The sequence below is a fragment of the Dermacentor variabilis genome, chromosome 6 (genome assembly GCF_050947875.1).
Source record: "Dermacentor variabilis isolate Ectoservices chromosome 6, ASM5094787v1, whole genome shotgun sequence".
NCBI lineage: Eukaryota > Metazoa > Arthropoda > Arachnida > Ixodida > Ixodidae > Dermacentor > Dermacentor variabilis.
This window is the reverse complement of record NC_134573.1, coordinates 197578601-197601524: the sequence shown is the minus strand read 5'-3', so window position 1 is coordinate 197601524 and position 22924 is coordinate 197578601. Positions and strand designations below refer to the sequence as shown.

General features: G+C 43.6%; 1 protein-coding gene across 3 annotated transcripts in view; it reads right to left on the bottom strand.

The window, feature by feature from the left end:
- LOC142586048 (intermembrane lipid transfer protein VPS13A-like) overlaps positions 1-22924 on the bottom strand; it is a 935034-nt gene that overhangs the window by 411964 nt on the left and 500146 nt on the right. For all 3 annotated transcript variants that reach the window (XM_075697293.1, XM_075697294.1, XM_075697295.1), the window contains one exon: positions 18401-18518. In XM_075697293.1, coding sequence (XP_075553408.1) covers positions 18401-18518 — 118 coding nt within the window. The remainder of the gene's footprint in view (positions 1-18400; positions 18519-22924) is intronic.

Here is a 22924-nt window from a genome sequence, read left to right as displayed (position 1 = left end):
GTGCGTGCCGTGCCGCGCGTGCGCCAATCCAAGCTTCTTCGAGACCGTCTCGCGTGGCCGCCTTCGGACGTGCCACCGTTTGCGTGACCATACACACAAACGACCAGGCGTTGGGATCCAGCATGGGGCGAACATATTCGCTCGCTATCCGGTCGCGGTCAGTCGGACTTCTAGATTTGTCGCGCGCCCATCGGCATGTTTTGTGGATAGCAACTCGGCTAGCAGGCATTGATCTATGAAAGGTGCAATAAATGCCCTTGTGATTGTTTGCACTACTGTGCTGTCGTTCCTTTGTCCCAAGAGTAAGGGAGGAGAACCCCACAGAGCATAGGCTTGTACTGCCTTTAATCGATATCTCTTATTAAGTTTTACTACGACTGCTGCTACCCTCTCATTATTGCTGTAGAATTCGTCAATGTTACCCACTATTTCCGTATGGATTAGGAACCCCACCCCGTATTGCTTCTTATCTGGCAGACATCTATAGCAGAGGACATGGCCGTTATTCAGCAATGTGTAAGCCTCACCAGTTCTTCCAATCTCACTAAGGCTGATGATATCCCAAACAATGTCTGATAGTTTCTAAAGAGTCCTGCTAAGCTAGCCTCACTAGACAAAGTTCGGCTGTTAACGGTTGACGGGGTCAGTTGTCATTGGCGGCCTGTCCAGACCCAGAAATTCTTAGCATCCTCTGCTGCGTTAGAGGTCTCACCGCAGCCTTGGTCAGGTGCTCCGCAGCTGCTGGGGACTGAGGGCCATGGGTTAATTGTAAAATGTGCACACCATACAACTTATGTGGGCAGTACTGTTGCAGTTGACTGGAAGTTTGTAGTTCAGTGCTGGTGCACCCAAGAGCCAACAAGACTGGAAAGTTAGATACAGTGTCAGAGCCTGTGTTTTAATGCCTCATGGAGAGTGGTTTGTAAATTTTGTGCATTTACTTACACACATGATCAGCAGAGTGGCAAGAGGGGCTAGTTGGTGGAAGTTCATCTTATAATAATGCGGGTACTGTGCTATAAGCATACCTGTCCTGTCCTGTCCAAATCTACTTCTGTTGTCCGTGTGTTTATAGTGCAGCACCTCCCCTTATTACAAGGTGAACACACAATCAACTCCCATTTATTCAATCTTGATGGCACTAACAAAATTTACTGAATTATTCTGTGGGTCGAATCAAAAGAAGAATAAAAGCGTCTGAACACACCACTGCATTATATAGCAGTAATTGCCCGATTCCAACATGCTCAAAATCAAATGCACACCCAGTTATTATGGGTGCAAAGCAATGTGCACCCAAATATAAAGTGCAACAGATTTTATGAGACCAAAAAAAAAAAAGGTATAGCATGGTTCAAATTCTGGCAATCACCAAAAGAACATGTAGTTTTACCGTCACAGTATGAAAGTTTATTTACAGTTAATGTCCATCACTATCAATCTCGAAATGCTTTTTAAGACTAAGTACGGATTACGTGTCGTCCTCTGTGCAGCGCCTCATATTTGATATTCCGTATTCCTTGAAGGACTGTGCAACCATACCGAACCGGATGGTGGCCAACATTTAGACTTATCCCTTGGCCAATATGTTGTGTGTTGCATGCAGGTCTCCGGTGCAGTAGCATAGCCAGAAATTTATTTCGGGACGGGGTGGCTTCTCCACCGGCCACTACCACTCCTCCCCCTGCATTCACCTGTCTCTTTCTTTCTCTATACAGTCGACTCCCGTTAATACGAAGTTCACGGGGACCGCAAAAAACTTCGAATTAAACGAACTTCTAATTAAGCACAAAACACAAAAAACAGCACTTTATTTGTGGCGAAATCGAGTATTTTCTCCAAGAAAAATAGTCGGTCATCTTGCTTTGTTTCTTCTTGCCGAATCGCGCTGCTGAAAGCAAGTTCTGCAGGCTGTAGATGTGGCGGAACGCTTCTTCCGCGTTACCTTCAAAGAAGCGCTCCGCAAGAGCAAGGCCCGCAGCTACATCGGCAGCCTTTTAGGTTGCGGCTCGCCTTCAACGTCATCGTCGCTTTCCTGGGTCGCTTCCTGGGGCCGAATAATCTCTACAATTTCGCTATCCGTCAGCGCACCACACGTTTCGACCGCCTTGTCTACGGCGACGTAATCTTCAAAATTGACGTCCCCGAGAGCATCACCAAAATCAGTGCAGTCAAGCTCGCTTGTTGACGCTTCCTCCGCTGAAATTTCAGAGGCATCCTCCGAAGAAGCTGCCACAAAACCGCAAGCCCTGAAGCAGTTTGCGATTGTTTCTTGCTTCACACGATCCCATGCTCGCACCAACATGTGGATGGCACTAAGCAGGCTCATCTCGTACTTTGTGGAGCTATCCATACACAAAATCATGCGCTCGAGGAGGTGCCGCCTGTACAGGACTTTAACATTCTTGATGATGCCTTGGTCCATTGGCTGCAAAACAGCCGTTGTGTTTGCAGGAATAAATGCGAGGCGTATTGCACTCAAGGCTGGCACATTCACGTGAGCACTGCAGTGATCGACAAGGAACACCTTGCAGTTCGAAGCAGCAAACTTGCGGTCCAATTTGCTTATCCAGCTCTTGAAGATTTCGGCCGTCATCCACGCTTTTTTGTTCGCCTCACAGTCCACAGGCAGCGTCTTCACGCCTTTAAAACATCTCGGCTTCGCGGCTTTCCCGATCACAAGTAACCGACATCGTTCCGTGCCAGTCATGTTTGCCGCGTTCAGCACCGACACTCTCTCCTTGCTGCGTTTGCCCCCAGCACAGTCGTCATGCTTGAATGTCAGGGTCTTCTCTGGTAGAAGCCGATAGAAGAGTGCAGTCTCATCTGCATTGAAGATGTCTTCCGGTCTGTATTCGGCGAGATATTCATGCAGCTTTCCGTCCTTCCACGTGGCGCATGTTTCCTGGTTAACGGACGCCTTTTCAGCACACACGCTCTTGAAAACCAGGTCATGGCGATCTTTAAAGCGCGTCAGCCATCTATCTGACGAAACGAAGTCATCGATCCCCAACACTGCTGCAAGCGTTCGGGCTTTCATCGCAACGATGTCTCCGCTGAGAGGAAGTTTGTTGCTCCTGGCCTCCCTAATCCAAACCAGCAGAGCCTTCTCCAACTCTGGGTAAGCGCCGGTGCGCATTCGCTTCCGAGAAGTCTTGAACTTGTCGTTCTCAAATGCATCCATTATTGTGCGCTTGTTCTTGATGTAGTTAGAGAGCGTGTTCGGCTTGATCCCGTACTTCCGCGCTATGTCTTGTTTGGCGGCACCTCCCTTCTCAACTTCCTTCAAAACCTCGACTTTCGTTGCCAGGTCGAGCGTGCGATAAGAGCCACGGTTTGCCATGGCTATAAACTGCGCGACTAGGTTCAGTCAATTCCGAATCACTCGTGGAACAACCTAGCCTACGAGCTTCCCGCTTCCCGCACAAAGGCGCTCGACCAACACACGCCAGGCCCCGCACACTCTCAAGTTCAACAAATGGCCACAGAGGGCGAAAAATCAATCGAGGCGCGTTTCAGCGTAAGCGCGCAAGTGGAGCTACTGTAATTTGGTTGAATACTTTAATTTGTGCTTTCTCTGCTAGGGGCGCTAAACATGCTGAATTTTTTAATTTACACAAACCATTGACATGAACAATCGAGGTGTCTAAGGATGTTTTTTTACCTCAGGCAAATAGTCAGTTGATTTTTTTAAAATTTGATTGTTGAAGCTGCTTTTTAGTCATAGCGTCAAGGTTTTTGTACTTGATTAACCACTGACAGCCGACAGCCTATTCGTATCGATGTGTTTCCTGGCCGTTGGCATTCGAATACTACGGCGGTAAAACATTTTCGAAAGCATGCTGGTTTCGTCTGCGAGTCATTACACAGACTTGCTGTAAAGAGGTCTACTCTTGGCAAAAAATAGTGCCTCATTTTGTTTAGGCGTTGATTATCTTAATGAATGCGGCGGAGGTTGACGGAATACGCTTGAAGGTACGTTTTTATGCCGTTGATCTCCATAACACGGTAAGTACGCAAACCGATGTCACAGAACACCCGATGCATCATTGTGTGTTCTCCGTCATCGCTTGTTTGCTGTACGCCTACTAATTCTTGACTTCTTCTTCAAGTGTTGCATCCTCCTTTTGACCTTGTTCTCTTGTGCTTCACTTACAGTATATTGTTCCGTCAGCTGTAATGCGCATTTGCAAAACCAATACGTTTGATAAGACGCAGTGGTTATCATTATTTCACTACACATGTATTAAGCTGGCACATATGGTTCAGATACAGATACCTGTATGCGGACTTGCACGACGTTGATGCGGAGATTAGGATAATTATGACACCTGTAAAGAAGAGGCAGCTGACGGCCGTAAGCTGTTGCGTTCTTTCCGCCAAATTACCCGGCCTGGTAGTGCTCTAAAGATGCTGTATAAAAGTGACACGCGGTGACAGGGAAATTATTATGTTTAGCAGCCGACTGTACATTTTGTAGCTTAAGTTTTCTTTCTTGTGCGTTTGTGCTACCCTTATTAATGAGCCATTTCTTGACTATGTTGTTGACTATGTAACCGCGTTTGTGTGGATCCGTAGACGTGTGCTTTTTGTTGTACTTGTAAAATGCAAATAAAATACTTTCAAGCTTACTCAATCTTTGGTGTGTGCGTTTATTTCAGTCGAGGCCATCGTGCCACCTGGAAACCGCACTCTGTCAGTAGCCCTACACGAAATGCAGCAGCTGGAGCGCGGCGGCACAACTCGGGGTAACGGCGGCGTAATAAACGAAAAACCGCTCGGGATGCCCTTAAAAGTCAGTTCAGAGTGTGCCTTAACTCGATATGACTCAGCGCTACATATATTCTGCTGCGCCTTGATCGTGCTCCCGCCAGTTTGGTTGCTGTGTGGCAAACGTAGCGCCTACATACATATGTAGGTGCTACGTTTGCCACACAGCAACCTAACTGGCAAGAGCACGATCGATGCGCAGCAGCCAGAACCCAGTAGGTAAAGCGACCATACTGTGCAAAACCCCGTTTCCGTTTCCTGTTGTACAGCGCCGCCTGTGGTCACATACTTTAGTTCACGACGCCACCGCTACGCTTATTTCCGTAGCACTGTGGAAGGTACAGTTTCCCTTCTCTAAGTTTGTATAGGTGTTCTGTGCACACGCCTCGACGTAACGCCACAGAACACCTATACAAACTGGTAACGCTGCGCACACTGCAAGACTAATCTCGCACAATCTCGCCACTGCGAGTATGCAGCGCTGCGTGCACCTATGGCACCCGCGTGTCCTCCGCGATCAGCTCCGGCCACGCGCGGCAGCCGCGCGTGGCCTCCGGCGGGAGCCGCTTCGCCTCCCGCCGGAGTTGATCGCGGAGGCCACAGCAGCCGTAGCAATGAATAATCGCGCCGCTCCAAGAAGGATGGTGTTGCGGGCGGCTGCGGTGGCGATGACACCAACACGGCGCACGGAACTGTTGCAACACTTGAAAAATTGCACATTCTACCAAAGAATGACTGTCATCTCGAGGATCCCGTCTGAAAATTAACTTCCAATTAAACAATATTACTGGATGAGGACTTCGAATTATCGAGCGATTTCTTCTATAGGATTACCTGCAAAACTGACGGGACCAGCACTTCACTTCTAATTAACCGAAAATTCCAATTAAGTGGCTTCGAATTATCGGGAGTCGACTGTATTTATACCGTAGAACCTCGTTGATATGTTCCTGTAATGTACGTTTTCCCGACGCCAATGTTCGCAATCGTGAACGCAAAAAAATGACCCAATAGAGTTATGCTCATTTTTTACCAGTTCATGTGTTCCCGGAAAACTTGATTTTCCGGCACCAATGTTCAGTATGTCGCTAAACTGCGATGGTATGATACGTTTTCCAGCCGCTAGATCCCATGTAAACAAGAAAATGCGCGAGGTGCACGCAATCAAGAAGAGTATATGGCTGCCCACTGCGGCAGCTTAACTGATAGTCACCCGACTGTCTCACGTGAAAACGCTGGTGCACCATCAGTTTCTGATTTCAGTATCAGCAAATCTTCTCCTTGGTAGTTGCATGCCGCATTCACAGCTGTCGCCACCAAGCATGCTGCGATAAAAATCTTCAGCTACCTGTTTTACAGCAAGTGATGCATTGATAGCGTACTGCATGCTTTTAGTAGGCAATAATTCTAACGCGCCGCCGTTTCCTGCTGAAGGCGGTGCAATGTGGGCATCACATTCAGATTCGGTGGCATCTGGCATTGCCCTCTTAAAATACCACGCAATAGGAAAACAACAAAATGCGTCTCAGGCCGCCGAAGCTCCACCAGCCCCCTGTGCGTCGGTGTCTCATGCTGCAACGATCCGCGCAACGCTTCGCTTTACGTAGATGGCAACAATAGTTGAGTCGGTCAAAATTTTTTAGTTACTTCCGATCAGACGTTTTCCCGGTTAGTATGTGCTTTTTTCTTGTGGTTTTTTCCAGAACGTATGAACGAGATTCTACTGCATATATACTGAGTTTGTACACCTTGCGAAGATTCCTAGCACTCTCTGAAAAATAATGCTTTAATAATGAGGATGCTCATCTTAAATTGCCGACACAAGACTTTGCTTAACTTTTGACAAAAGTTTATTTATTTATTTATTTATTAGATACTGCCAACTGCCTCTTGGCAGTCCAGGCAGGAGTGAGTGTATACAAAGTCGGCACTGCAAGTCAAAATAACAAAAGCATGGGTTACAAGGAACCATAAAAAAATGCTGAAATATACAGACTATTGCATCGGGAAAGGCAGCATGTACAAAATTTACATAAATAGGAAAATGGTGATTCTAAAACGAACACGCTTCATTGCAAAGATTGTACGGCAGACACAAATGATTCAACCGAGGACATACAAGCGACTTCTTGCGGTAGAGCATTCCACTCTGCTATAGTTCGAGGAAAAAACGAGAAGCGATAAGCAGTAGTTTTAGTCGGTGGCATCACAATCGTTTTGCTGTGCTTGCGTCTGGTTTCTCTTGTTTTATTAAAATTGATGTATATGTCGGGATCCATTTTTGTTTGTTTATTAACGATATTAAACAAAGTTTGTAGGCGATGCAGTCTATGCCGAAATTCTAGCGATGGGAGGCCAGACCATGTTCTGAGATCAGTGATCGAGACTCGTCTATTATAAATATTATAAATAAATCTAAGGGCTTTCTTTTGCACGCTTTCAATGCTGTTGACACCGGTCTTTGTGTGGGGATCCCAGACAGCATCGGCATATTCAAGCAGTGGTCTAATGAGTGTCGTATAGGCAGCGAATTTAGTCCTACTAGTGCAATGTTTGAGCCAGTGTTTAATTAGCCATAGCTTCCTTAGCAACGCCGAAACGACGTATTGGACATGAGCATTCCAGGTTAACTTCGAGTCAATAACTACACCCAGATACTTAAATTTGTCAACCGTCCTAATTGCTACATTATTGATTTTATATGTACAAATTGATGGTGCTTTCTTTCTTGTAATCATCATTTGAGTACATTTTGAGGCATTTAAGTTCATACGCCAGGATTGACACCAATTATCGATTGCATTAAGGTAATCCTGTATAGCAGTCTGATCATTGAATGTTGTGGTACACAATACAATCATCAGCGAAGAACCGGCATCGTACCGGGGAATCGAAGGACAAGTCATTCAGATAAATAAAAAAGAGAAGAGGTCCAAGTACTGAACCTTGCGGTACACCGGAAAGTACGGGAGCAGGTGAAGAAAATGAGTTTCCTATACGGACATGTTGTGTTCGATTAGTTAAATAAGAGTCAAGCCAGCGAAGAATTTGTTCATTTTTCAGCGCACATTGTAGCTTGAGCTAAGCTTGAGTTAATTGCTAAGGCGTGCAGCCCGCTTTGTATCAAATTATGCTATCACACTTATACTATTTTTAAAAGCGATGATATTAAAACTATAACATTTCCTTTACAAATTGATGCATTTATATAAGGTATGTTGATGACCAAGTTTTTACTTAGAAAATGAACAGTACTAAAAATGGAACCAAACAAAACCAAGACAGTGCACTGTCTCATGTCTTCTTGAACAGCACCGTTTTTAGCGCTGCTTGCTTTTACAGGCATTTATATAAGCAGCAGCATTTACAAACACATGGTGGCTTCAGACAGCTTTTTGCAAGCTTCCCGATAGTTCCTTCACTAAAGTTTTTCTCTCGCGCTACCGTAATCACTATGTGCCTGTTGTATGCCATAGGAGAGCAGCAACGCAGGGGGGGGGGGGGGGGGGGAGAAGCAGTGACTCGGATGAACTTGAGTGTTCACTTCGAAAATGCCTCAATATCAGCTGTGAACGAAGCTAAGGCCGGCAAATATTTCTGGCATCTTCCTAGATACAAAAGCCCACCAGATTGCCCCTCTTGAAATGAGCTATATAAATTGTCTGCTGCCCTGTTCATGCCCACTAGCCGGTGTGTCCTATGCATAGGAGGTGAAATGTCTCAGTAAATTGCCCTAATATATTCACTACTGTAAACAGGCCTTCTATAATTTCTTGCTTCCCACCTTGTGCTTTCTTTAATTATTTTCCCTCTTCATTGCACCATCCCGCATTCTGGCCAATGTTCAGGTGTCAGCCATCAACAGTGTGGCCTGCGAAATTCTTTATTTCTTCCTACAAGCACAAATGTAGTCGCTCTTTCCACAATCAGATGTGAGCTGACACGGCCATGTAGTAAGATGAACCTTCCATGCATGGAAAACAACATCAGGGGACATGTGAAAGTTGCGCATCCCCACAGCTTATAGTACAACATTGAAATGTCAGATGCTACGCTGTCACGTCATATCCCCTAGACACAGCATTTAACCATAGTTGCATATTTGTTTAATTGCTCTCTACGCACGAGACTTAATCATAATACATATGGCCGTAAAAACATACTGCTGTATAACTGTGCCATTTTCGTATACCGCGAGTAGCATGTACAGAAGAAACCAGAAAATTGGAATGACATCCGAAGGCCATGTCTTCTCTTGAAGGGCATCTCATAGTATTTACAACTTACAGTGTATGTGAATAACCAAAAGGTGCACAAAACTATGTACTCGGCACCCAAAACCAACATGAAATAAATGTTGCTTGATTAGTAACATAGCGTACCAACAAATGCATAAAAATAACAGAACCGAATCTCTGAAGTACGAGTTTCTATCTGCCTTGTTTGCGTGTCAGTGCTGATGGTACATACCACTTGCACAATCTGCAGCTCCACTCGATTAGTTGCAGTTTTCTGGATTTGTTGAATGACAGACATTTCCCAACAACCTCTATAACAAAAAAAAAAAAACCATGAAATAGCTCTAGGCCATATGTCAACAGGTTTTCCGTCTTTTTTACTTTACTTTTTTATGTTGGTGTGCAACAAATGGCACCAATCACAGCAATCAGTGCGACACACCAATTGCTGCCAAGCTGCCAAGAGCGGGGGTGTTAATGTCTGCGATTGCGTTTTGCCTTGCACTTCTGGAGTGAGGAAAATTGCACCACGTGAAACAAGTTTAACTCGGCTAGCTAGCTTACTTTATAGAAGGTGAAAATAAATGCCTTTGTGTTTGCTTCCACTACTCTGTTGTCATTCCTTTATCCTAAGAGCATGTGACATTTGAGACCTCCAAATATCGGTGCGCGATGCCAACCCCAAGCCAAGAGCCGGTAGCTCGTTCTCTTTCCACCCGGGTGTCCACGTCATCAGATGGTGCTAGAATCAGAACACAAGTGCCATCATCATCATCATCATCATCCTGGTTACGCCCACTGCAGTGCAAAGGCCTCTCCCATACTTCTCCAACTACCCCGGTCATGTACTAATTGTGGCCATGTTGTCCCTGCGAAGTTCTTAATCTCATCCGCCCACCTAACTTTCTGCCGCCCCCTGCTACGCTCCCCTTCCCTTGGAATCCATTCCGTAACCCTTAATGACCATCGGTTATCTTCAATCCTCATTACATGTCCGGCCCATGCCCATTTCTTTTTCTTGATTTCAACTAAGATGTCATTTACCCGCGTTTGTTCCCTCACCCAATCTGCTCTTTTCTTATCCCTTAAAGTATGTTACACCCATCATTCTTCTTTCCATAGCTTGTTGCGTCGTCCTCAATTTCAGCAGAACCCTTTATGTAAGCCTCCAGGTTTCTGCCCCATACGTGAGTACTGGTAAGACACAGCTGTTATACACTTTTCTCTTGAGGGATAGTGGCAACCTGCTGTTCATGATTTGAGAATGCCTGCCAAACACTCCCCAGCCCATTCTTATTCTTCTGGTTATTTCAGTCTCATGATCTGGATCCGTGGTCACTACTTGCCCTAAGTAGATGTATTCCCTTACCACATCCAGTGCCTCGCTACCTATCGTAAACTGCTGTTCTCTTCCGAGTCTGTTAAACATTACTTTAGTTTTCTGCAGATTCATTTTGAGACCCACCCTTCTGCTTTGCCTCTCTAGGTCAGTGAGCATGCATTGCGATTGGTCTCCTGAGTTACTAAGCAAGGCAATATCATCAGCGAATCTCAAGTTACTAAGGTATTCTCCATCTACTTTTATCCCCAATTCTTCCCACTCCAGTTCTCTGAATACCTCCTGTAAACATGCTGTGAATAGCATTGGAGAGATCGTATCTCCCTGTCTGACGCCTTTCTTTATTGGGATTTTGTTGCTTTCTTTATGGAGGACTACGGTGGCTGTGGAGCCGCTATAGATATCGTCCAGTATTTTTACATATGGCTCATCTACACCCTGGTTCCGTAATGCCTCCATGACTGCTGAGGTTTCGACTGAATCAAGCGCTTTTTCGTAATCAATGAAGGCTATATATAAGGATTGGTTATATTCCGCACATTTCTCTATCACCTGATTGATAGTGTGAATATGGTCTACTGTTGAGTAGCCTTTACGGAATCCTGCCTGGTCCTTTGGTTGACAGAATTCTAAGGTGTTCCTGATTCTATTTGCGATTACCTTAGTAAATGCTTTGTAGGCAACGGACAGCAAGCTGATCGGTATATAATTTTTCAAGTCTTTGGAGTCCCCTTTCTTATGGCTTAGAATTATGTTAGCGTTCTTCCAAGATTCCGGCACGTTCAAGGTCATGAGGCATTGTGTATATAGGGTGGCCAGTCTTTCTAGGACAATGTTCCCACCATCCTTCAACAAATCTGCTGTTACCTGATCCTTGCCAGCTGCCTTCCCCCTTGGCATAGCACCCAAGGCTTTCTTTACTTCTTCCGGCGTTACTTGTGGGATTTCAAGTTCCTCTAGACTATTCTCTCTCACATTATCGTCGTGGGTGTTACTGGTACTGTATAAATCTCTATAGAACTCCTCAGCCACTTGAACTATCTCATCCATATTAGCAATGATATTGCCGGCTTTGTCTCTTAACGCATACATCTGATTCTTGCCTATTCCTAGTTTCTTCTTCACTGCTTTTAGGCTTCCTCCATTCCTGAGAGCCTGTTCAATTCTATGCAAATTATAGTTCCTTATGTCAGCTGTCTTACGCTTGTTGATTAACTTCGAGAGTTCTGCCAGTTCTATTCTAGCTGTAGGGTTAGAGGCTTTCATACATTGGCGTTTCTTGATCAGATCTTTCGTCTCCTGCGATAGCTTGCTGGTCTCCTGTCTAACGGAGTTACCACCGACTTCTATTGCGCACTCCTTAATGATGCCCATAAGATTGTCGTTCATTGCTTCAACACTGAGGTCCTCTTCCTGAGTTAAAGCCGAATACCTGTTCTGTAGCTTGATCCGGAATTCCTCTAGTTTCCCTCTTACCGCTAACTCATTTATTGGCTTCTTATGTACCAGTTTCTTCCGTTCCCTCCTCAAGTCTAGCCTAATTCGAGTTCTTACCATCCTATGGTCACTGCTGCGCACCTTGCCGAGCACGTCTACATCTTGTATGATGCCAGGGTTCGTGCAGAGTATGAAGTCGATTTCATTTATAGTCTCACCATTCGGGCTCCTCCACGTCCACTTTTGGCTAACCCGCTTGTGGAAAAAGGTATTCATTATCCGCATATTATTTTGTTCTGCAAACTCTACTAATAACTACCCGCCGTGGTTGCTCAGTGGCTATGGTGTTAGGCTGCTGAGCACCAGGTCGCGGGATCTAATCCCGGCCACGGCGGCCGCATTTCGATGGGGGCGAAATGCGAAAACACCCGTGTACTTAGATTTAGGTGCACGTTAAAGAACCCCAGGTTGTCAAAATTTCCGGAGTCCTCCACTACGGCGTGCCTCACCAGAAAGTGGTTTTGGCACGTAAAACCCCATAATTTAATTTTTTTTTACTAATAACTCTCCCCTGCTATTACTAGAGCCTATGCCATATTCCCCCACTGACTTGTCTCCAGCCTGCTTCTTGCCTACCTTGGCATTGAAGTCGCCCATCAGTGCCATCAGCTATGCATAAAAAGCCAGATTACAGGAGAAGTGAAAGCCCTGTGGGAAAAACAATATCAGGGGACAAGAGGGAGTCCCCACAATATATGTCTGATCAGTGATTTACCATATGCCAGAGGTAGCGAATACTACACTACTTGCTGTGCACATGCAGCCAGATTGGTTCCTCTATTTACTAGTGCCCACTTGCTGTGTTGACCTTCATGCTGACCTTCATACTTCATTTTGCTGTGTTGACCTTCAGTGAATTGATCTTCATGCTGCATCTCGCTACAATGCAAGCTATGAGGCGAAAACACAGCGTACACGAAGCTATCAGCACTCAGTGCACCATGTCCCCATCGCAGATAGCTGTCAAGATAGGGCCTGCAAGGCCGTGCACAGCTGCACCATATGCAGCCCCCGCCGAAGTAGAGTACTACCTCTTCTCCTCCTAGTGCCTTGCATGTGACGGAAGATGGCGTGCTTCCTCCCCGCTTTCCTTCCTTGCATACGCGAGGTTGAGCAACCATCACTGGCTCAGCCTCACATGCTTTCACTTGCACATAGAGCATATGGCGGTGACGACGTTAACGCCTTTGGACTTTATACGGGACATCACTGAGATGGCAGAAATGCACCTGGATTGTCCACATATTTGCCATCGCAGTAATAAATATTGTGACCACGTGGCCCCAGACAGCTTCCTGAGACAAGTCAATTGCTCCTTGTCTGTAGGATACAAGGCAGCAGAATAAAAAAATTAAGTTGGGCTTCTTCCTTTGCACAAAGTTTTCAACAATTTTAAAAGAATTGGTGAACGCATTGATGTCAGCGTGTTATTTCCTGCACCACACAAGATGATTGGTCTTTGTGCAAAGGTCAACTCTAGCACAGAGGCAGTCTTGTTACTTTTACCAAGTGTTAAGCCTGCTGGCTGGCAAGAGAACGACGCACATTCCAAATTATTTGTTCGTCCTCAAGAAGATCTGCAATATAACTTTGAATTACATATTGGTGTTTTTAGACATCAAGTTGCTCTTCACTTTCCCATCGATATGGCCATGGTTAGGCGCAAAGATGTGCTGCTTGCAGATCACATGCTCACTGAATGTATGCCATTGAACATACCAGGTGTTTCTGGGAATTCTGTTCGGGCAATACCTGTTTCACATATGGCCAATACAGGAAAATCAATGAAATAATGGAAGCCTGTATCTCTGTCACTACCACTAACCTTGGCCTTGCCAACTGCAACTCTGGGCCAAAGGTATTCGCATGCTATGCGGACTACCGACTTCTGTATTGTATGTAAGCAGTATGCACCACGTCTCCTGCTTCTCTGGATTTCTGTAGAACCAATGATTCCCTTCATAACTAAATCCGAGTGGGACAACAACCTTCCTTCATTGATGTCCTTGTGCTACAAATCCGCAGTGGGCACGCCAGCTGGTCATCCGTCAGAGCCATGACCAACCCGTTCATGTTGTTTACGCAGATTCTTCTATCCGTTGCGACAGCGATAGCCGGCGCCCTTCAAGATACGACTGGCAGCACCACCCCTGCACTCCCTTTCATACTCTGTGGAGACTGCGCAAACGGACCACTGCTTCAGCTGGATTCTTGGGCAAGCCTTCACAAGAAACCAGCGCACTCAACTTCTGTTCCACCCGACTACTTAAACACCCTCCTGCCCCGGGATACTCTCAGTGGGCACGCCAGCTGGTCATCCATCAGAGCCAGGACCAACTCATTCATGTTGTTTATGCAGGTTAGTAACACATACTCCTTCGTCAAAACGTCTCACCGCTGTCTAGTCCAGCTGGCGTGCCCTTCCAGCGTTAGTACTGTATGCATATTCGTTTAAAAATTCTTGCTCTCGTTGCTGCTGCTCAGTGTGGATATTGAATCGAATCCTGGACCCACTACTGAGCAGTTGCTGAGGGAAATTCTTGATGGACGAAAGAGTATGCAGAAGCGATTAAACACCATTGAGTCTAAACTTGAGAACGTGGAAACCATAGCAGCCAAATATGCATATGCGGAACTCGGAGCACAATTTGAGAACATGCAAAGAACAATACAGAATCTAGAAAAGAAACTCATTGATTTAGAAGATAGGAGTAGACGAAACAACCTATTAGTCTTCGGCTGTAAAGAAGATGTGAACGAAACACCGGATTCGCTATTGACCACATTAAATGAAGAATTATTTTTAAAGCACTTAGGTGTTCGTGTATTTTCCGTTGAAAGTATTTAACCTTAATACTCGAGAAATCACTGTCATGCGTGGAAATTTCAACCGACTGGATGTACGCGAAAGTCATCCCCATACCAAAAACAGCAAATCCGTCTCTCCTCACATCATACAGGCCAATATCTTTTCTATGCACATGCGTAAAAACCCTCGAACACATAATTTTCAAGCACATTTCTGCCTTTCTTAATGACAACGCAATAATTGATGCAAGACAACATGGTTTCCGGCGAGGTTTTTCTACCGTAACTCAGCTCATAGAAACAGTTCATGACTTAGCGACAGCTTTAGACAGACAAGGCCAAGTTGACTTAATATTTCTCGATTTTGAAAAAGCATTTGACCGTGTCTCTCACTCCAAACTACTTCTTAAACTAAAACCCATTTTAAAGAATGATGCCTTAGTTAACTGGATTAAAGCATAACTTTCATTACGGAAACAAAGTGTCCAGGTCAACGATGCAGCTTCGACACCCACAACTGTAGACTCGGGGCATTCCACAGGGATCAGTGTTAGGGCCGCTTCTCTTTCTTATCTTTATCAACAACATTATCAGTGACATACACGTCAAGATAAAGCTTTTTGCAGATGACTGCATCTCGTACAACGAAATACGCAATTCAAATGATCAGGAAGCTTTAAACACCTCGCTGTCTACAATACAAACATGGTGCTCAACATAGTAAATGACTATTAACCTCAAAAAGACTGTTGCAATGACCATTACTCGCAAAAAGAATCCCTTAACCCCTACATATAGCATTAACAACTAGTCTTTATCAGTCGTCATCATCATCATCATCATCATCAGCCTGGTTACGCCCACTGCAGGGCAAAGGCCTCTCCCATACTTCTCCAACAACCCCGGTCATGTACTAATTGTGGCCATGCCGTCCCTGCAAAACTTCTTAATCTCATCCGCCCACCTAACTTTCTGCCGCCCCCTGCTACGCTTCCCTTCCCTTGGGATCCAGTCCGTAACCCTTAATGACCATCGGTTATCTTCCCTCCTCATTACATGTCCTGCCCATGCCCATTTCTTTTTCTTGATTTCAACTAAGATGTCATTAACTCGCGTTTGTTCCCTCACCCAATCTGCTCTTTTCTTATCCCTTAACGTTACACCTATCATTCTTCTTTCCATAGCTCGTTGTGTCGTCCTCAATTTGAGTAGAACCCTTTTCGTAAGCCTCCAGGTTTCTGCCCCGTAGGTGAGTACTGGTAAGACACAGCTATTATATACTTTTCTCTTGAGGGATAACGGCAACCTGCTGTTCATGATTTGGGAATGCCTGCGAAACGCACTCCAGCCCATTCTTATTCTTCTGATTATTTCCGTCTCATGATCCGGATCCGCCGTCACTACCTGCCCTAAGTAGATGTATTCCCTTACGACTTCCAGTGCCTCGCTGCCTATTGTAAATTGCTGTTCTCTCCCGAGACTGTTAAGCATTACTTTAGTTTTCTGCATATTAATTTTTAGACCCACTCTTCTGCTTTGCCTCTCCAGGTCAGTGAGCATGCATTGCAATTGGTCCCCTGAGTTACTAAGCAAGGCAATATCATCAGCGAATCGCAAGTTACTAAGGTATTCTCCATTAACTTTTATCCCCAATTCTTCCCAGTCCAGGTCTCTGAATACCTCCTGTAAACACGCTGTGAATAGCATTGGCATTATCAGTCGTGTCTACGTACAAATACCTGGGAGTAATAATAACATCAGATCTTAGGTGTAATGAACATGTAACATACATTTATAAGAAAGCAATGAAGAAACTATGCTTTTTAAGCGATCAATAGGAAACGCTTCACCTGAAATAAAACTTTTAGCATATAAAACATTCATCCGACCAATACTAGAATATGCTGCGATTCTTCGGGATCCGCACACACAAACCAACATCACTAAAATTGAGAAAGTCCAAAGAAAATCAGCCAGGTTTATTTTCAATTCGTACAGCTGGTGCACATCCCCATCATCTTTTCTAGAAGCTGCAGAACTGAAAAACCTTGCAATAAGGCCTTACAGGGACAGAATGAAATTTTTCTTCTTACTCTATAACAGTCATTTAGGAATAGATAAAACATTATATATTCTACCGGCTAGCCACCGCTGCACGCACTCTTATCACAACAAAAAGGTTAGAGAAGATTTTTCCTGCAGGCCCAACGCATTTAAAATTCTTTTTTCCCGCTCACGATTTCCGAATGGAACGCATTACCTGGCAGAACTGTCGACTGTCCAACAGTTTCATCCTTTCTTTCTGCACTTTGTGAATAAACCCTAGCGTTCATCCCTCGTTTTTACCAGTCAAATCATGATTGTGAAAAGGTTTCTCTTATGTTGTTTGTAATGCAGATTCTTGTTCAGTGTCTGTAATGTTGTTTGATTTTATTTCATACTTGTTTTTTTGTTCCAAATGCCTATTCCTGCCTAAGGCCTGGTAACAAGGCTGGCAGTACTTGTAAATTAAATAAATAAGGCTCTTCTTTGCTGTGTACAGGTGGAATGCCCACACTGGTTGTTACTTTAATTTGGTTCATGTCACACTTCTTGCCGTATAAGCAGACTGTTGCCACATCTCTTATGACACAGGTCACATAAATCTGCTGGAACAAAGGCGAACAAACTGAAGACGCTTCACCGTCAACTGTCAGTGAACAGGTAGCCTGAAAAGCTTATTAGCAGACTCAAAGCCCGTGCCCTCCATCCTATGGCGTCTCCCACTAAGTCATTTTGAAAGTGTACTAGCGTTCCTTATGTAGCTGGTGTCAGCGAAGCTTTGAATCATGGCTCCACAAGATACAATCTAGGTATTGCATACATGTCGTCCAGCAAGCTAGGAAACCAACTTGTGAATGTGAAAAATCAGCTCAACAATAGGAATGATCCCACTGCGGTATACAAGGCATGATGTTCTGACTGCAACTGGAATTACATCAGTGAAACCACCCAATTCACTAGTAAACTAAAGGAACATCAAAGGGACATTTTTCTGACACAAAAAGATTTCAAATTCTCTTACCAGGCAGTTATGATAACAAAATATTATTTATCAACACTTGTAATTGTCTTACCATTTACTGCATATATTATCACACCAGAAAAATATCCTATATTAATTATTAGCAGCGAATTAAGATTTGGTGAAAGCCACTGCACCAATGAAAAACTCGTCCAGAAAGCAAGAACATCACGTTTCAGGAGCACATTGTTTGCTATTGAGGACAAGAAGCTCAAGACAAGCGATTGTGGCAGGGCTCCAAGGTGGCACCATGAGGGATTCTTGTCTGCAAAGGGATTTCTACAACCTGTCAGAACAGCTATTAGTCTTGAATTGAAGCCTGGTGCAGTGCCCAAGCCAGCTCTCTCCCAACAGCAATTCCGCAAGCATCGTTGACACTATTTTAGGAGTTCATTCACAACTTGTCAACAACAGTTTGAGTGGAGAGAGAGCTCTGCACCAAGAAATGTTTATGAAAAATTACAGAAACAAAACATGTTAGAGCAAAGTGAAAGTCAATGTGAACTTTGCCTAAAAGTATCATCTATAGCTGAAGACAGAAAAAAAAAAGAACAGTGTTTCAGAAGGAATAACAATACTCTAAGAACTATTCTTTCTTTTGCAGATTTCATCAGCAGCACTCATGCCCTCACTGCTGTAGCAAGTTTTCATGGAGGGGAGATAGAAACCTGAAATTACACTTACCTTCATCCAAAATAGGCGCTTGTCTTGGGGATTCCGTGAACAGCAGCTAAGAAATTTGGCACTCTTGTTGTTAAACACAATTTCCTGGGACCAGAGACCATCCGTGGAGGGATCATACCTGAAAAAAGGCAGCACCCAGACTATTCTTAACAAAATAAGACAATGCCACTATTCAGCTTGCAGATGTGGTGGTTTTGCCCATGCATGTAGACAAAAGCAAGATAGAATGCCTCAAAACTTTTTAAAGAGCAACAAAAAGTTGAAGGACAGAGGAACAACAGAAGAACAAGGTGCTTACTCACAACTAAAGAAGTTATTGACAACGCTTCACATACCGTGTGTCCCAGCTAATGTGGGTCAATCTGTTGGAAAAAAAAAGGGCCATGAGATACATACCACGATGGGACCAACATTGTTTTGTTGGCAGTCACCTTGTGCGTGCTGGTGAGTTCTTCTGCCATCATCCATTAGCTATTTAGTAAAAATTTCCTCAATATATAATTACTTGTATAACTGCACAAGCTTGAATGTCAAATTGCAAATTGCATTCGAAAACACCATATTAAACATTTTCCAGCTCGCTACGTTTTCTGCAGTTACTTTTTCTGCATTTTGAAGACGTGGTGCAAGATGTGAAAAAGAATGTGAAGTGAAGGTAAGCTCGCAGATTTTGCACATGCAACAGCAGCACTCTCAAAAGGATTTTCAAAGAATCATTGGTTGCCTTGGTGACCGCGAAAAAGTGACAAGGTGACAGCGTAGCAGGCGGCTGCTGCTATGAACACGCAGCCGTGTCATACTGTTTGATAGAGCATTGTGCATCGGCTTAGTGTGCCTATAATAGGACATGAGCAAAGCAAAAAAGAAAAAGAGAGGGAGCCCCGTCCGCTTGCTAGTACTTATTCTTTGAAAGTCCTCTTAAGGGTGCTGCTGTCGAGCGCATCTTCACTGAACATTCTTTTTCATGTTTTGCGGCACAACTTTGAAATGCGGAAAAAAAACTGGGGAAAACGTAGCAAGGTGAAAAGTGTTGAATGTGATGTTTACGAATGTGATGCACAATTTGACATTCCAGCTTATGCAATTATGTCAGTAATTATAAATTTAGACAATTAATTTTGACTAATTAGCATATCTTTAGTAACAGAAAAATTCACCAGTGTGCGCAAGGTGACTGCTAATGAAACTCTGTTGGTCTCGTTGTCGTATCTCATAGTCCTTGTATTTTTTTTAAACATCCTGGCCCGCATTAGCTGAGAGACACAGCAGATACTCATAGAAGTGATTGCATATTCAGAGCAAAGCAGGGTTAAAAATCAAAACAATATACCAATACTTAATCGTAACGAAAGCCGACAGCTAAAATTTACCATGCGTGCAGGCTAACAATAGAGAAAAGCAATTTCTTACCATGTAGCAAGATAGAATGAATGGCTGGCACATGCATCTAATTTTTTTCTAATGTGAAAGGTATCTGCTCTTTCTTGCATGAGTTGGTTAATATTAGCCGCCCACCCTACAATGGGCTGCGAAATGTGATAGCACTGATTATTTTTGTTATGCTTGAAACTCTCTTAGATGTACGTTGATACAATGGCCAGACTGGCCCACATAAACCTTGCAACAGCTAAACAAGGTAATGTGTACAATGCTTGAAATACACTCCACAAGCTTTTTGCTATGTTTAATGGTACATTCAAGGGACTTTCTATGAAGTTAAGAGCAAATATGTTGAAGCTTATCCTTAGCTGAAAATAGGACATCAACTTTATATCTGGCACCTATGTGCTTTAAATCATGAGTTGTCCTATGTAGGTACGAGATGACTGCAAATTTGTTTTTGAAATATCTCTACAACTGCGCGTCTTTTGCGCAAAGGCTTTCAATTCCTTAATGAGACTTAATACAAAAGCCATAACAACAGTCTGTGGATAGCCATCCTGCTTTTCAATGTGTCAACGTTACTTTAGAAACTCAAATCCATTAGGTGTTCGCACAATGTTTTTCAACATGGAGCCCGAAGTGGCTTTAAAGGGATCAATGACAGAGCAAAACGTGTCACGAGATTTTGATGGCAGTGAAAAGATTATGATTTATAGCAGACTTGTACATTACAAATGACATGAATTACTTGTAATTAATAACACTTTGGTAATTTATTAGAGAAAAATGAGACGTCCACCAAATTGTAGCAATTGCTACAAGGAAAACCCATACGGGTTCCTCGAAAGAAAAGCCTCGCAGTTGAAGAAAAAATCATCCTGGTTCGGGAGTCGAACCCGGACTGCTAGCCGCCTGGTTTGCTCAGATGGCAGAGTGGCTGCCCCGAAAAGACGGTGGTTCCGGGTTTGAGTCCTGGACCAGGACGAATTTGTTTTCGACTGTGAGGATTTTCTTTTGAGGAACCCGTATGGGTTTCCTTTGTAGCAATTGCTAAGATTGGGTGGGTGTCTCATTTTCCCTTAATTAATTACTTCACTTTACCTTGGGAGTTTCTGCAGAACTCTCATGTCAAACACTTTGGTGATGTTGTAATTTAACGATTACTTTGGTTACTAGGTGATGCTCACTGTAATTCAATTACTTTTTTCAGTAACCAATTACATGAAACCAGTAACATTTTTGACGAAACAAGCTCTGACAGGTGACACAGCTTTGAACACCTAAATTTGGTGGGAACTACCGAGTCTAAAGAGATGAAAACATCTATACGGGCTACCTCCTTCCCACAACCGGCACACTATTGCTATGCCTGAATCACCTGCATATGGCAGGCTTGCAGATTTTCACACTTCTCCTGTAAGTACAGCCTCTGAGATTTTCTCTTGTATTAAATGCACTTCTAGGCAGCCTTCATAGATGGTAAGCTGCTCAATTCTTCTTCATTTACTGCAGTCTATGACTGCTCTAATATAGACAGAAGTTTTTGGCTATTGACCTCATATGTCTTTATCTGTTTGATATTATGTGACTCATATATTACACCTATTTTTGTAATTGTAACAGTATTTATATGATGGTATAATATGCAGCATTAAATGACATAACAAATTTGGCCACCTTTTGAAGGAACGTGAAAGTTTGCTGGCATCCATTCTAAATAGTCTAAATAGCCAACAAGTGAAGGGCGCTGAGAGGACGTCCACCAGATGGCCGAAAAATTGAAACGGCACTTCTATGGCTAGATAGCAAAGGAAACTTCTGACGTTAATACCAGGGCTACCACAATTCTATAGGAATGGCACCGATATGCTTGCACATGGTCTGCACTGAGAAAGTGAAACATCACCATTTTTTTTTATTACTTACCGAAGGTACAGGTGTGTCTCATACACCGGTGTGACTTATAGACCGGAAAATACGGTCAGTGTAATTATAATCGGTTACCTTCTTTCTGTAACATGTACAAGTTTGATTCATAGCAATAGAATGGAGCATGCTGTTTGCAGTTTAAGTAGGAAATATAATTTTTAATTTGAGCAGAATGTCTCCAAAAACAAAAAAATTAATTTCTTACGGCCGGCCTGGTGGCACTTGTTGTCAACTTCCCATCCCCACCAAAGCCAGTGTACAATCGCTCACCTCTCTCTTTGATCGCTCACACCCCGCTGTTTCCAGCATGGAATTTATAAGCACAAGTGCGACGTCAGATAAAAAAATTGGATAAAAAAATGTTCCACAATGTTTTCTGCATTACTACTGATGTATTGGACACTCTGACCAGCAAGCTCTCTGTTGGTCTAAAAATAATAATAATAAATGAATAAATAACGAAAAAAAAAAAAGAAATAGACACTATAAATATTGGCTATCAGTCCTTTTACCATTTACTCTTGTTACCAGTTTTGAGTGCCCCACAAGAATGAGTAGAGCCTTTTTATATAAGAAAAAGAGGATATGCTTGCATCAGCCATCCTTCTTTCCTGCTACGCGGTAAGAACTTGCTTTTCTCGATTTCACATGCCTATGTACAAGTTTAACTTTCAGGTTGCTTTACAATTAGGTATCAGTATATATAATTTAGATTTTTACACCTGCCTTTGTCCACATGTGCGACTACTTCTATCTGCACATATGTGAAGCTTGTTCAATAAATTCTTCAACTGCGAGTATGCTTTTTGCCCGGTCGTTCCTCTGTCTTTACTGTTTTTATTGCACTTTACAAGGTTCTGAAGATGAATGTCAACCAACTAGCTCACTTGTTCATATTGCTGCAAGTGAGAATGCATGCAACAACTAGCAGGAAATGATGGTGCACTCATATACCAAAACCTATGTGCACTTTTGAAAGAAAGATTTCAGCCTTCAGTCTGCTTAAAGAGCAGGTGGTATTACAGCAGACCCTCCTTAACTCGAACTCTGATATCTCAATATATCGGTCAAGTTGTGGTTTCAACCCGTGTGTTTTTCACCTTGAAAAGCTTTGCACAGGACTCCAGATACCTGAAAATCTGGACTTCAAAAATAACAGGAAAAAGGGGACGGAGTAGCATTGGCAGCGTCGCTTAAACTCGCTTTTTACCC